Here is a 16146-nt window from a genome sequence, read left to right on the forward strand (position 1 = left end):
GAATAAAAAATTGGGAGGTGAGATAAATGACAGTACTAACAACTGCAAAGGAAGTATTTTAAAAATGAGATAGACTGGCCTAACGAACTTAAGTTAGGGAGTGAAATGGGGTTTTACCTCCTTACCTAAGAACAATCTTACTTCTTCGGGATTCAATTTTAGAAAATTTAATAATCATCAAGCCACAGTTTAGAAAAACAAATGTTGATATTTTAGACACAAAATTTAAAAACCATTTTTAACCCTCGAAATCTTCCAATAGTTATCATTGACAGAAAAATATTTAAGACTGGAGTAGGCAAACTTTTTCTGCAAAGGGCCAGTAGTGAATATTTTCAGGTTTAGGGGCTGTAAGGTCTTTGTTCAACTACTCAACTCTACTATGGTATCATAAAAGTAGTCTTAGCCTTAAGTAAATGAACAAGCATGGCTATGCTCCCCTAGAACTTAATTCTACATAAACAGGCAAGCCAAAATGAGGTTGTAGTTTACCTATTCTGGCTCTAAGCAATGGGAAGCCATCAGAAATTAAAAACGAATAATCAAGACTGTTTCAATAAAACTTTACTTATGGACTCTGAAATTTGAATTTCATGTGTCATTAAAATCAACATTCTTTTCTTCTAATCATTTAAAGATGTAAAAACCATTTTGAGCTTGACGGCTGTACAAAAAGGTTGGTGGACAGGACTTCTCACCTGAGTCATAGTTTGCTGACCCATGATTTAAGAAATTAGTGCTATATGTTAGGAAATTGGCAGAGAAGGCAAAAATCAAATTTGAACCCCTTTCACTTCAGTTATCTGCCCAGAATGGACATGAACGCTCCCTTCTCTACTCCAGGGAGTGACACTGGCTAAGCTCTATCTGTAATTGTTTCCTCACATCTTAAAGGACAGCAATTACGACAACTTGCCTTACAATGCTATATAAGGATTTAATTGAAATGACATGTATAATCAAATTAGTATAATCTCTGGCACTCAGCAACACAGAATTGTGGCACTGTATTTTTTCTGAAGCCATTTAATTATGCAGAAGGCAAATTCATATCAGAAAAACAGAAAACTGAAATCAACTTACTATGATATGCTAAAATTATATATCTACAGAAAAATCTAAGTTGATACTATAAAAACTAATATTTTCTTGTGTGCATTTACCACGTGTCAGGCACTATTATAAATGCTTTTCATGAATTACCTCACGTCAATTTCACAAGGTTTATATGAGGTAACCATTAGCATCTTCATTCTACAGATGAGGAACTGCGAGGTTCAGTGAGGGTAAGTAATCTATAGAGGACACACAAATTAAGGATTGAAGCCTGGAAACCAACTGAAGCAAAGTTTAAAAACATTTTTATTGTGGTAATATAGTTAACATAATATTTTCCATTTTAACCAATTTTAAGTGTAGAACCTGCGGCACTAATTACACTTAAAATTTTATGCTACCATAACCATCATACATTATCAGAAGTTTGTTGTCACCCAAAACAGAAACTCCACATTCCCCTGGTAACCTCAAATCTACTTCCTGTCTTTATGAATTGGCAAATTCTAGATATTTCATGTAAGTGCAACCATACAACGTCTGTTTTTTGAGTGTATGGCTTGTTTCATTTAACACGATTTCTAGACTCATTCAGGAAATTTAAGCAATTTTGCTTCAGATGCTCTAACAACTGAGATGGTGACCACTGAAAATTTGAGGAAGAAAAATTCTATATTATAGTTTCAGAAGGAGAGAAAAGTAATTTTAGTTTAATGGAAAACATTGACATTTCACTTGCCACATATAATAAGACATCTGAAATAAACATGTATTTAAATCTAGATAAAATATCATATTTAGTTTAAATGAGAGATGCAGTGAAGGAAAACTTTGCTAGTTACTAAAAAGTTGGTCACTGAAACAGCCTGATTCCAGAGTCAAGGGTATATACCTCGATTTGGGTTGAACTTCTGCCCCTTCCTACCTGGGAGACGTGAGTGACTTAAATAAGCAAGATTCTTGAGTCTCAGTCACCTTATATCTAAAATAGAAACTTACTAGAAGAGAAGAGTAAGAGAGCTAGGAAGTTATTGCATAGGATCTGACAAATATTACAAAGAAGAAACCAATTACATAGGTAGAGTAAATAATCACTAGTGTACATAACGGGGAAATACGGCAAAAAACATCAACTTACTCTTATGGCCTAAAAAAAGCATAAAGACACAAAAAGATAAAGCCCTCACATCGCAGAAAGTAGGAAAAGTGATAGATCAAATGTAAACCTCTGTTAATAGTAATAAGTGAAAAGCACATGGCCAGACCCACCCAATGCATTTTTTTAACAATGCGTTTTAAAATGATGAAAACGTCTACAGCCAAGCCAGTTTCTACAGCTTCACTTCTTAATAGTAAATTTCCAAATCAAAGCACAAGTGCAGTTTACCTAAAAACGGAGTGAGCTTACGCACCGACACAAAAACGTCCCGCGCTGCCGCCTCGCACACTCGCCGGCGTGCTGAGCCCGGGCGCACGCCGTGGCGGAAGTTGGCGGAGCAGGATCCGCCCCGCGCGCTCCCCCGCCCCGCCTCGCCCCTCTTGGTCGGCCAGGCCCAGGGTCCCCAGTGCAAGGTAATCAAGTGTGGTCCCCTCCCTCGGGCGCGGCCTAAGCTCTGACCAATGCCACCAAGCCATCACAGGCTTATCATGTAATACTGTAACATTGAGTGCCACGTAACGTCTCCATTCCTCTCCGAGTGCCTCCTGAGGTCTGAGGAGGGGAAACCTCCTGAACGCTAAACCAATGAGTAGCTCACTGTATGTTGCTATCGAGAGTCTGGACTGCCCAGTTACCGCGAAGTCTCGTCACACTGACTCCTAACGAGGCTGGAATGTATCAGACTCTAAAAACAGGTAGCTCAGGACCTCTGCCCTATTGCTAAGAAATTGAGGCCGATTATAGCATGCAACGAGAGAGAGTCGGGGTAAAAACACGTTCTAATCATGCTTCAGGGGGGTGGGGGCTGAGTAGTTCTTTCCCGGATGTATCCTTCTGACAGAACTGAACTTGGCGCCCCCGTGACGCTTGGAGGCCCTTTGTCAAGAACACTGTATTGCTTTTTGTTCCTCCATTTCACTGCCATAAATTTCGGGCGTTCAGTCGCTACACGAGGCCTATTAAGCCCACTAAAGAATAATGGGACTGACAACCTCAGCCGACACATTCGCCTCAAAACAGGCTTCTCCTGTAATGGCGCCTGCGTCAGACACTAACATGGCGGACGCGATCGTGCGCGGCGCAAACGTCAGCAGCTCTACCCCAGCCGCTCAGAAACAGTGGAGGAGAGCGGAGCCGTGCTCGTTCATTGGCTCTGCGTCGGAGCGCGCCCGTCTGGACGCTCCCACAGGAGCCAATCAGAGGGGCGAGAGACGGAACTGGCCGCTGCGCCGCTTCCCGAGGCATGCTGGGAGCCTGGAGGACTAGCGAGGAGGAGTTGAGAGAACGGAGCGGACGCCATGGCGACCAACATCGAGCAGATCTTTAGGTCTTTCGTGGTCAGTAAATTCCGGGAAATTCAACAGGAGCTGTCCAGGTAAACGCTTCCCAGACTTTTCTGTTCCAAAGGGACCGCTAGGGCCCGATGTAGCTTTTCACGGCACCTTTCTTCAGAGACGCCGTCGTTCGTCTGCTCAGGCGCCGCTACGGCCCCGCCTGGGCCTGGGATCCATTTTCCGCCGCCCCCCCATCCCGTCTCTCCTTTTCCCGCGGGGAACTTCACCCTTTCTTAGGTATCCTTAGACTCCTTCGTCGAGAGCCCTGTTAAGATGTTCGCTCTTCTCTTTGGGTTGGTCATCCCTTACCCTTTAGCAACTTGGAGGCCGGGTTGTCCACTAGGGACGGGCCTAGTTTTTTTCTCAGCTCCTCCTCCGCTGCCGCGTTTCCCCTCCCCCTCTCCGCCGATTTCGCCAGCCGGTGTCTAGGACCGGAAAGGGTCTCTAACGGCCGTTTTTTGGTTTATCTTAAATCCACGTTATTATTTCAAGCTTCGGACCGTTTAGGGGCCGGGATGCACTAGTTAGGTTATACGGACCTTAGTGTCCTGTGGCTTCCACCAGGCAACAGGGGATAGAGATCTACATTAAAATAGCTCAGATTAGTTCGTTAGCTATTTTGTCAAAATATCCGGGACGAGGGTGGTTAGGGGACTTTGAAATACCAGTAATTTCTTAAATTTTAGCGAATTGCAGGCAGGTTTTGTGTGTAGATTTAGTTTTTCTTACTACTCCATTCTTGTTGACATATTTGACCTACGCGGTGCTTTGCAATTGCCGTTTAGACTTTAATTGCACTTGGTTTCACGAAATTTGAAGGGTAAGCGATTTCCAGAGAAGTGGTTGTTTATTCAGAGAGGAAAACAGCGTGGGTCATGTTCAGTGGTTGTCTTTTAATACTTTCGCTTTGTATAAAATACTTATTTTTTCAAAGTATAGTTGTGGAAAGATCTTGAATAGTTGTTCTGAGTGTATTTTTGCTAATTATATTTCTAAGGTTGAGAACAAGAGCAGTATGTGAATTTGAAAATCGGCCAAAAACGTAACTGTAAATTAAGTGCCCAGATGAATTTAGGATTATTGAGGCTGTTTTTATTTTTGCAGAATTATATTGTTTTTAAAGTGAAAATGTGTCTATTCATAACACTGCGTCTTAAGTGGTATTCTTAGGATGAGGAGAGAAGAGGACCTAAGGAAATAGAATTTCAATAACTTTTTATAGTAGCATACAATAAGTCCTTGTGTTTCCTTAGTTTAATTGGTCGTTTTTGTAGTTTTAAAAAAGTCAGTTTTTCTATTGGAATGTGTTTTATTGTAGAAAATTGAGAAAACAAATGAGAAAGTGAAAATCGCATAGTTATTTCTGTTCTTTCATTTTTTCCTTTCCATATATATAAAGATATATTTGTTTTGAGAAGTCCCATCATCTTGAATTGTGGGTTTTTCATCTAGTGAATTGTGAACAAGTTTCTCCTTTATCACAGTCTCAGTATTTTGCAACATTTTTCATCACTGCATAGAATTGTGTTGTAGGGATATATTGTTGGGTATTTAGTTGTTCAAGATTTTCATGAGTTCAAAGTAATTGCAGTTAACATCCTGGTATCTTTCTCTTTGACACTGTCATGGTTATTTCCGTATAGACTGACCCCATCCTATTTTTTTTTGTTTGTTTAAGTGTTGCGTTCTCTGATTTTTAGATCCTGGTAATTGCGTATAAATACTTGGGCATAGTGTGAAATTAAGTGATTCGGGAAGAAAGAAAGCATTTTGTTATTAGAGGAATATGCAGTTTCCACTCAAACAACATGTATTGCATTATCAGTCTAAAAACGAATTTTGGATTATTTGCCATTTCACTGGGTCCCCCACTCCATCTGCTTTTACATGCATCCTGTAGGTAATGAGACTGACATGAAGATACTTCAGATATGCTCTGTTATTATTCTAGAGAGACAGTGGCTAAGAGTCAGCCCTGGTTTTGAATACCAACTTCACCTTTGAAAGTCGTGTGACCTTTGGTCAAATTTCTCCTCTCATTTTCTTCATTTCTCACATCAGGAGAATGCTGGTCTTCGAGGTTTGTTAGGGTTAAATGAGTTTAAAAATGTAGAACAGCGAGATACATCCTACTTAGCAGTCAGTAAATGTTAATTATTATTATTACATGATTTATTATTTTGGAAAACCAAATGTTCCTTAACATCTAATTACCTACTGATATTTTGTATTTTTTGATTCAGGACTTTTGTCAGGTATAGAAGCATAATTGTTTTATTTTTAACTAAAATTGAAGTTAAATAAATATTGAAAGTGTTGAAACTATTTGATTTTTCACAATTGTGTAAATTTACACAAATGGTAAAAATGGCTAGGTAAATGGCATATTCTTAGGGCAAAATGCCCTTTGGCCCTTAGATTGAAAACATAAACCCATTTGCTGTTAGTCTAATTAATCGTCATTTGTTTTATGTGACTTTTAAACACCATTATTATTTTTTTAATGCCAGGATTTTTGATAATTGGGTGAAAGTTAAATGTATTTATTTTTCTTTTTAAACTTCCTGGCATTTCAGAAACAGTTTAAACCTAACCAAAGACTGTAAGTAAGTCACCCTTTTTACTCAGTGTGCCCATGACCAACTTTGTGTTTCATGATGTTGGTGGTGATTGTGATTCATGCACAGGTGTGGCTTTATTGTTGTGATAGTTTTTAGTGTGATGTTCAAAAGTTAATATTTTTCTTTGAACTTTTGATTTGGCTTTTAATAATTTTTCTCCCTTGATAGAAATAGACAGGTAAACCAAAAGCCTCAGTGTAGATTTCTAGGGGTTTTGTATTTAAAAAAATAGGTGAACCTAGAAACTTTTTAAATTACTTTTTCTTAACTTTCAGAGTTTGGAAACTTAAGTAATTGTGTAAAAGTGAAAGTATACCTGGATGGAACAATAGCGATAGTACGTAGATTACTAGAAGCACAATTGCTGGGGAATGTCATCTGAAAGAAATACAAAGTGTGAAGTGTGGGAGCAATCTAATATAATTTTAGTAATTTATTGATTTATGGTATGATAAAAATATTAATAAATTTTGGTAACTTTTCTTGTCAAGTGGAAGGAGTGAAGGCCAGCTGAATGGTGAAACAAACACACCTATTGAAGGAAACCAGGCAGGTGATGCAGCTGCTTCTGCTAGGAGCCTACCAAATGAAGAAATAGTGCAGAAGATTGAAGAAGTACTTTCTGGAGTCTTAGATACAGAACTGCGATATAAACCAGGTAAGTTGGAGATGATTACCTGTCCCAAACATTTGAAGATTTTTTTGATATCTGAAAGTCAGTAATACTATTTTAGCTGTAGGTTGTCCGTTAGATCTAAAACTTGTTTAATTTATTTACTAAAGACGTTTAAATCTGTCTTTGAAAATACACGTTTTACTGAAATATGAGCATTGATGCACTTGCTTGCTTGTTGGCAGGCTTTGTTCCTCAGTGCCAGGATTTTGAGCATGGATTTGAACGATTGTGTAAATGTCAGTTTCGGAAAGGGCAGGAGCTTGGTTCAAATCTGTAGTGATGTTTAAACCTTATTCTGGGAGATTTTTATCCTACATCCTACGCTTAGAGCTAGTTATGCTCTTGTATCTACCTTCCTTAAATGTACAATGAATGCAGAGAAATCACTGTTTGGATGTTTAGCATTTTGGAATTGATTTAATAATTGATGTTTAGAAATGAAGGATTTATGGTCTTCCACAAAAATAATAGTCACTGTCTTCATTAGTCTTGGAACCAAGGGATTGTGTGGTCTGGATTTTTGATTATTTTTTGATATAGGGTATGATTTTAAAAAGCATATACTTTAGACATGGTTATAATGATTTTAACAGTGTTTTCTTGGTTGGAATATAAATTAGCTAACAGTGTTATGGAATAAACGGTAGATGATTAATTTTGCTTTGGTATATATCTTGTGATGGTTAATTTTTTTCCTCCATAGTCTTAATGGCCTGGATTTCTGATCACTTTTTTCTGGGAATACTAAAATTTATCTAATTTGATATTGGCATTTGTGTATATCACCTTTGGTTATAAAGTGGAATACAACCCACCCTCTCTTTTAGGATATGCAGATTACATGTTAAGGGCTGCAGAAATGTCCTCAGAATTAGTTTAAGTAGAAATATTTAGAAAATGTTTCTTAGTAATTTCAGAAGAGTATTGGGGGGAAGATATTTGTGTTAGAATGTTGTGGTTGTGTATGGTAAAATAAAATTGGAGGTTCATATTGATGCTTTGTTGTCCTTTTTTTTTGGCATGGTCAGACTCCGGGAATCGAACCTGGGTCCCTGTCATGGCAGGCAAAAGTTCTGCCACTGAGCCACCGTTGCACCATCTGATGCTTTGTTTTTATTAAGATGTTTGTTAGCTATATAAAAGCAATCATTAACATATAGTGAGAGCTTACTATATATACCAGACATTATGTGATGCACTTTATATTTTTTAACTCCGTCTTCTAACTCTAGAAAGTATAAAGATCAGTAATTTGTCCATGACCTTACATGGTGGATTGATTTAGGATCCAAAAGCAGGCTGGTACTGTGTTGCTACCTGTTGAGTTGGGGTTATAAATACTAGAAAATTGGGTGTTTGTTACAGGAATTGATCATATAAAACATTTATCAATAAATATAGTTTAAAAATAGTTTTCTGTAATTTGAGAGCTGGAGAAAATAACCATTTCAATAGAATTTAGTAAAACACATCTTAATTTTGTGTAAGAAATTTTTGCGATAAGCCAAAACTTATTTTTAACCCAGGCTTTAGTTGTTGAAAGAAATATTGCAAAGGTGGCAATCTTCAGAGTAACAGGTATATGGAAAATAGTTTATGTGAGGTTATATATAGGATGTGAATGTTGGTTTATATAATCATCTTAATCTACTTTGGGGAATATCTGACAAAAGTAAAATTAATTTAAAATTAAAATTAAATTTCCCTTTAATTTCAGACTTGAAGGAGGCCTCCAGAAAAAGTAGATGTGTATCTGTACAAACAGATCCTACTGATGAAATTCCCACCAAAAAGTCAAAGAAGCATAAAAAGCACAAAAATAAAAAGAAGAAAAAGAAGAAAGAAAAGGAAAAAAAATATAAAAAACAGCCAGAAGAATCTGAGTCAAAGGTGAAATCTCATCATGATGGTAACATAGATTTAGAATCTGATTCCTTTTTGAAGTTTGATTCTGAACCTTCAGCGATGGCACTGGAACGTCCTGTAAAGGCATTTGACTTATCTGAGACCAGTGAATCCCCAGCATTTGTGCTAGAACCTTCGACAGTAGCAATGGTGGTATCAGAGTCACACACCTTGGAAACTCTGAAGCCAGCTACCCAAACTGCAGAACTATCAGTTGCATCTACATCAGTAATCTCAGAGCAGTCTGAAGAGTCTATGGCAGTAATGCTGGAACCGCCTATGACCAAGATTCTGGATTCCTTTGCAGCAGTACCAGTGCCTACTACAACAGTAGTGCTGAAGTCATCTGAGCCAGTTGTAACAATGTCAGTGGAGTATCAGATGAAGTCTGTGCTGAAACCGTTGGAGAGCACATCTCCAGCGACATCAAAGATGTTGGCAGAGCCTCCAGTAGCAAAAGTGCTAGAGCTGTCAGAAACCCTTGTAGTATCATCAGAGACACCTACTGAGGTATACCCTGAGCCAAGCACATCAACAGCAATGGGTTTTCCAGAGTCATCTGTAACCGAAGCGTTAAGATTGTCAGAGCATCCTGTAGAAGTACCATCAGAGATTGCAGATTCATCCATGTCAAGACAGCAGGAGTTGTCGGAGTTCCCTCAGACCACAGCGTTGGAGATGCCGGAGTCGTCGGTGGCCTCAGCCATGGAGTTGCCGGGGCCACCTGCGACCTCCATGCCGGAGTTGCAGGGGCCCCCTGTGACTCCAGTGCTGGAGTTACCTGGGCCCTCTGCTACCCTGGTGTCAGAGTTGCCTGGGGCCCCTTCTACCCCAGTGCCTGAGTTGTCGGGGCCCCCTGCGACTGCAGTGCCTGAGTTGCTGGGGCCCTCTGTGACACCAGTGCCACAGTTGCCACAGGAATTGCCAGGGCTCCCAGCACCATCCATGGGGTTGGAGCCACCACAGGAGGTGCCAGAACCACCTGTGATGGCACAGGAGTTGCCAGTGTTGCCTGTGGTGACAGCGGCAATAGAGTTGCCAGGGCAGCCTGCGGTAACAGTAGCAATGGAGTTGACCGAACAACCTGTGACGACGACAGACTTGGAGCAGCCTGTGGGGATGACAACGGTGGAACATCCTGGGCAGCCTGAGGTGACGACAGCAACAGGGTTGCTGGGGCAGCCTGAGGCAACGATGGTGCTGGAGTTGCCAGGACAACCAGTGGCAACGACAGCACTGGAGTTGCCGGGGCAGCCTTCGGTGACTGGGGTGCTGGAGTTGCCAGGGCTGCCTTCGGCAACTAGGGCGCTGGAGTTGTCAGGGCAGCCTGTGGCAACTGGGGCACTGGAGTTGCCTGGGCAGCTTATGGCAACTGGGGCACTGGAGTTCTCGGGGCAGTCTGGGGCAGCTGGCGCACTGGAGCTTTTGGGGCAGCCTTTGGCAACAGGGGTCCTGGAGTTGCCAGGGCAGCCTGGAGCGCCAGAGTTGCCCGGGCAGCCTGTGGCAACTGTGGCGCTGGAGATCTCTGTTCAGTCTGTCGTGACAACATCGGAGCTGTCAACGATGACCGTGTCGCAGTCCTTGGAGGTGCCCTCGACGACAGCGCTGGAATCCTATAATACGGTAGCACAGGAGCTGCCTACTACATTAGTGGGGGAGACTTCTGTAACAGTAGGAGTGGATCCCTTGATGGCCCAAGAATCCCATATGTTAGCTTCTAACACCATGGAGACCCATATGTTAGCGTCCAACACCATGGACTCCCAGATGCTAGCATCCAACACCATGGACTCCCAGATGCTAGCATCCAACACCATGGACTCCCAGATGTTAGCCTCTAGCACCATGGACTCCCAGATGTTAGCCTCTAGCACCATGGACTCCCAGATGTTAGCAACTAGCTCCATGGATTCCCAGATGTTAGCAACTAGCACCATGGACTCCCAGATGTTAGCGACCAGTTCCATGGACTCCCAGATGTTAGCAACCAGCACCATGGACTCCCAGATGTTAGCAACCAGTTCCATGGATTCTCAGATGTTAGCAACCAGCTCCATGGATTCCCAGATGTTAGCAACCAGCACCATGGACTCCCAGATGTTAGCAACCAGCACCATGGACTCCCAGATGTTAGCAACTAGTTCTATGGATTCCCAGATGTTAGCGTCTGGTACTATGGACTCTCAAATGTTGGCTTCCGGCACCATGGATGCTCAAATGTTAGCATCTGGTACCATGGATGCCCAGATGTTAGCATCTAGTACCCAAGATTCTGCCATGTTGGGATCAAAATCTCCAGATCCCTATAGGTTAGCTCAGGATCCTTACAGGTTAGCTCAAGATCCCTATAGGTTAGGTCATGATCCCTATAGGTTAGGTCATGATGCCTATAGGTTAGGGCAGGACCCCTATAGGTTAGGTCATGACCCCTACAGACTAACTCCTGATCCCTATAGGATGTCACCTAGACCCTATAGGATAGCACCCAGGTCCTATAGAATAGCACCCAGGCCATATAGGCTAGCACCTAGACCCCTGATGTTAGCGTCTAGACGTTCTATGATGATGTCCTATGCTGCAGAGCGTTCCATGATGTCATCTTATGAACGCTCTATGATGTCTTATGAGCGGTCTATGATGTCCCCTATGGCAGAGCGCTCTATGATGTCAGCTTATGAGCGCTCTATGATGTCGGCCTATGAACGCTCTATGATGTCCCCTATGGCTGAGCGCTCTATGATGTCAGCTTATGAACGCTCTATGATGTCAGCTTATGAGCGCTCCATGATGTCCCCAATGGCTGACCGATCTATGATGTCCATGGGTGCTGACCGGTCTATGATGTCATCGTACTCTGCTGCTGACCGGTCTATGATGTCATCGTACTCTGCAGCTGACCGATCTATGATGTCATCTTATACTGCTGATCGTTCAATGATGTCTATGGCAGCTGATTCTTACACCGATTCTTATACTGATACTTATACGGAGGCATATATGGTACCACCTTTGCCTCCTGAAGAGCCTCCTACAATGCCACCATTGCCACCTGAGGAGCCACCAATGACACCACCTTTGCCTCCTGAAGAACCACCAGAGGGTCCAGGATTACCTAGTGAGCAGTCAGCATTAGCAACTGAAAATACTTGGTCTACTGAGGTACCAGCATTACCTCCTGAAGAGTCGGTATCCCTGTCTGAGCCTCCTGTGAATCAAAGTGAGATTTCAGAGCCTTCTGTGGCTCTGGATTATTCAATGTCAACATCAGAACCCTCATTGTTAGCATCAGAGGCTGCTGTGACTGTTCCGGACCCACCGTTAGAGCCAGAGTCTTCAACACCTGTAGAGTCTGCTGTAGTAACAGAAGAACATGAAATTATTCCAGAGACACCAATGTCTGAAACTCCCATGATGTCAGCTGAGCCGACCATGTTAACATCAGAACCTCTTATTACGTCAGAGACATCAGAGGCCCTTGATTCCATACAAGCCTCAGGACAAGCTGCTTCAGAGTTATCCTTATCTTTACAAGAGTCAGCAGTACCCATTACAGAGGCAGCACAGAGCACCCTGGGGCAGCCAGCCACAACCATCTCAGAGTCACCAGCTGTGGTTGCTTTGGAACCACTGGCCATGGCTGTCCCAGAACCACCAGTTGTACCTGTCCAGGAGCCACCAGCTATGGCAATCCTGGAGCCACCAGCCATGGTTGTCCCGGAGCCTCCAGCCATGGCTGTCCCAGAGCCACCAGTAGTGGCTGTCTTGGGGCTGCCGACCATGGCAGAGCCAGAGCATGTTACTGTGCCAGTTGTTTCTGCCTTGGAGCCTACTGTGCATATCCTGGAGCCAGCAGTGTCGGTCCTTCACCCTGCCATGATTGTTTCGGAACCATCTGTTTCTGTCCAAGAGTCCACTGTAACACTTTCAGAGCCTGCTGTTACTGTCTCAGAGCAGATTCAAATAATATCAACTGAGATGGTTTTAGAGTCTACACCAGTGATACTGGAGTCTAGTGTTATGTCCACATCTCGCATTATAAGAGGAATGAATTTAATATCTGGCCCTCCTAATCTTGCTCCAGAGGTTAGCATGCAGGAGACTCCCATGCATTTAGGAGAAGAGCCACATGATAGACATCTGAAGAGTGACTCTTATGAAAGTGAATATGGTATAAATGTAGGGCTTAGTATAAATAATAATTTAATTGCTAAAGAAATGGAACATCATGCAGGGTCTGCTGCCAGCACTGGTGTTTTTGGTGAAATCGGTGAGGGGAAAATTTTGCCCATCGATGAGGCTGAACACAGCACAGTATTGGTTACTTGCCCTGGTGTTAGTGAAACTGATGCAGAAGGAGCTCTGTCTTCTACTGGTCCACTTGCTCTTGAATCTGATGGAAAAGGAACTGTTGAATTTCCCACAGCACCTACTCTCAGTTCAGTTAACAAATACGATGTTGAAGAATTATTAGCTGCACAAGATACAGAACATGACATGGTAATTTCCACCAGCCCTAGTGGTGGTAGTGAAGCTGACATAGAGGGACCTTTGCCTGCTAAAGACATTCATCTTAATTTACCATCTAATAATAACCTTGCTAGTAAGGATGCAGAAGGACCATTAACTATGAAAGAGAGTGACCAGGGAATCACAGTTGCTCTCAGCCCTAAAGAAAGTGGAGAAGATAAAGAAGTACCCCTCCCTGCTAAAGAAATACTGCCTGATTCAGGATTTCCTACCAATATTGAGGACATTAACGAAGCAGATTTAGTAAGACCATTACTTCCTAAGGACATGGAACGTCTTGCAAACCTGAGAGCTGGTATTGAAGGACCTTTACTTGCAAGTGAAGTTGAACGTGACAAATCTACTGCCAGTCCAGTTGTAATAAGTATACCAGAAAGAGCTTCAGAGTCTTCTTCAGAGGAAAAAGATGACTATGAAATTTTTGTAAAAGTTAAGGACACACATGAAAAAAGCAAGAAAAACAAGAACCGTGACAAAGGTGAGAAAGAGAAGAAAAGAGACTCCTCATTAAGATCTCGAAGCAAACGTTCCAAGTCTTCTGAACACAAACGCAAACGTACCAGTGAATCTCGTTCTAGGGCAAGGAAGAGATCATCTAAGTCAAAGTCTCATCGCTCCCAAACACGTTCTCGGTCACGTTCAAGACGCAGGAGGAGGAGCAGCAGGTCAAGATCAAAGTCTAGAGGAAGGCGCTCTGTATCAAAAGAGAAGCGTAAAAGATCTCCAAAACATAGATCCAAGTCTAGGGAAAGAAAAAGAAAAAGATCTAGCTCCAGGGACAACCGCAAAACAGTTAGAGCTCGAAGTCGCACCCCAAGTCGCAGAAGTCGGAGTCACACGCCAAGTCGTCGAAGAAGGTCTAGATCTGTAGGGAGAAGAAGGAGCTTTAGCATTTCCCCAAGCCGAAGGAGCCGCACCCCGAGCCGAAGGAGCCGCACCCCGAGCCGAAGGAGCCGCACCCCGAGCCGAAGGAGCCGCACGCCGAGCCGAAGGAGCCGCACGCCGAGCCGACGGAGCCGGACCCCGAGCCGGCGGAGCCGCACCCCGAGCCGACGGAGCCGGACCCCGAGCCGGCGGAGCCGCACCCCGAGCCGACGGAGAAGATCAAGGTCTGTAGTAAGAAGACGAAGCTTTAGTATATCACCAGTCAGATTAAGGCGATCGCGAACACCCTTGAGAAGAAGGTTTAGTAGATCTCCCATCCGTCGTAAACGATCCAGGTCTTCTGAACGAGGCAGATCCCCTAAACGTCTGACAGATTTGGGTAAGTGATTTTAAGAATTCAACGGTATTGTAATGGAGAATGATTTAAAGCTGAATTTTTTTCTGTCAAATATATTTTGAGTTGCTGGGTTAGGATAAATACTTTTATCTTAAATATTTTTTTTCAATTAGGTTAGCCAGTGTTTAGAAAATGTAGTAGTTAGTGCATTTGTAGTTAAAGAAGACATGCTTTGGGCTTTATTAGAACCAAGCTGTTTACATACTTAAACACCTTAATTTGCTTGATCCTGTCTTGCCATAACTAAGAATGGAAAGCAGGAGTAGAAGTCCTGTAGGGAGAAGTCCAGTAAGTTAAAAGCAAGGTTAGTAAATGCTTAGATGATTATTGTATGTATTATAACATATCCTTGCAAAGAAGCCTAAAATTAGATTTTTTTGTAATGTTGCATTTCTTAATATGGCAATATATAGTAGTGTTGAATGTTGGTGAAGGTAATTCTGACTGGTATAGTGGGTAATGGATGTAAATAGGGAATTTTGTCTGTGGGGATTCATTTAACAGGCTGGGTGTTACAAGAAAAATAAGGAAATTTATTAGAGTGATTTTAATAATCTGTTCTGCCTTACTTTAAAACGGACTTTAAAGAAGTTTATAATTTTTAGTGTGCAGAGATGATTAAAACTTGATGGAGTATAGGTAATTTATCATTATAAGTAAATTGTATTTTTCCGGGCAGAATGGTCTAAGAAAAAGATACTGAGACAGCAGTGAGGGAGATGCTTTCAATTTGGCAAAAGGTTTCTAAATTCTTGTAATTCAAATCACCGTGGAGAGTAACTGTGAAATCCCTCAAGCAGATTACAGGTTAATGGAGGAGATAAAGATAAAAGCATGTTTTCCATCTCTTTTACCAAACACTGAAATTGCCAGAAAGAATATGATGATTGCTGTAGTGTAGTTACAGATAAGGTACTACTGGAGCACAGTGAAGAAGGGTGTTAATTCTGACTTAATAAAGATTTCTTAGAAGATGTGGCATTTGAATTGGGGCTCAAAGAGTGATTATGATTAAAATGTTGTCAAAGATTAGAAGGAGAGCAGTTTCCTACAGAAGGGCTATTTAGTAAAGTTTCCATTGAGATAAGGGGATGTTATTCAGAAAATGGACTTTGACAGGTACGCATCTTAGAGGAGGGCTACCACTTGAAAACTTTGAGCTAAAGAGTGATATGATCCTAGTTAAAACTTTAGACAGAAAATTGATACCTTTAATAATGTTAGCATGTAAAACTTCTCATAATACAAAATGTACAACGTTTAGGAAAACTGTTTATTTTTCCTATTACAGACAAGGCTCAATTACTTGAAATAGCCAAAGCTAACGCAGCTGCCATGTGTGCTAAGGCCGGTGTTCCTTTACCGCCAAATCTAAAACCTGCACCTCCACCCTCAATAGAAGAGAAAGTTGCTAAAAAGTCAGGAGGAGCAACCATAGAAGAACTAACTGAGGTAAGCCAGACAAAATTTGCTTTCATTCTTAAATGGATTATTTCAGTGATGTTGACTGGAGCGTGCCAAAACCCGAATTGTGGGCTGAACTGATAATGGCTGGCACCGAGTGGCCAAAACCCGAAATACAGACG

General features: G+C 42.0%; 2 protein-coding genes across 6 annotated transcripts in view; one reads left to right on the forward strand and one right to left on the reverse strand.

Annotated features, from left to right (window-relative positions):
- Nucleotides 1-2560, reverse strand: part of GART (phosphoribosylglycinamide formyltransferase, phosphoribosylglycinamide synthetase, phosphoribosylaminoimidazole synthetase) — a 41969-nt gene extending 39409 nt beyond the window's left edge. The window contains 1 exon segment of the mRNA XM_077118897.1: nucleotides 2469-2560. The gene's annotated coding sequence lies outside the window, so the exon portion shown is untranslated.
- Nucleotides 2561-3432: 872 nt separating this feature from the next.
- SON (SON DNA and RNA binding protein) overlaps nucleotides 3433-16146 on the forward strand; it is a 31553-nt gene continuing 18839 nt past the window's right edge. For all 5 annotated transcript variants that reach the window (XM_077118877.1, XM_077118878.1, XM_077118879.1 and 2 more), the window contains exons 1-4: nucleotides 3433-3590; nucleotides 6662-6828; nucleotides 8564-14542; nucleotides 15852-16012. In XM_077118877.1, coding sequence (XP_076974992.1) covers nucleotides 3514-3590; nucleotides 6662-6828; nucleotides 8564-14542; nucleotides 15852-16012 — 6384 coding nt within the window. In that variant the 5' untranslated portion in view covers nucleotides 3433-3513. The remainder of the gene's footprint in view (nucleotides 3591-6661; nucleotides 6829-8563; nucleotides 14543-15851; nucleotides 16013-16146) is intronic.

The sequence above is a fragment of the Tamandua tetradactyla genome, chromosome 10 (genome assembly GCF_023851605.1).
Source record: "Tamandua tetradactyla isolate mTamTet1 chromosome 10, mTamTet1.pri, whole genome shotgun sequence".
NCBI classification, from domain to species: Eukaryota; Metazoa; Chordata; class Mammalia; order Pilosa; family Myrmecophagidae; genus Tamandua; species Tamandua tetradactyla.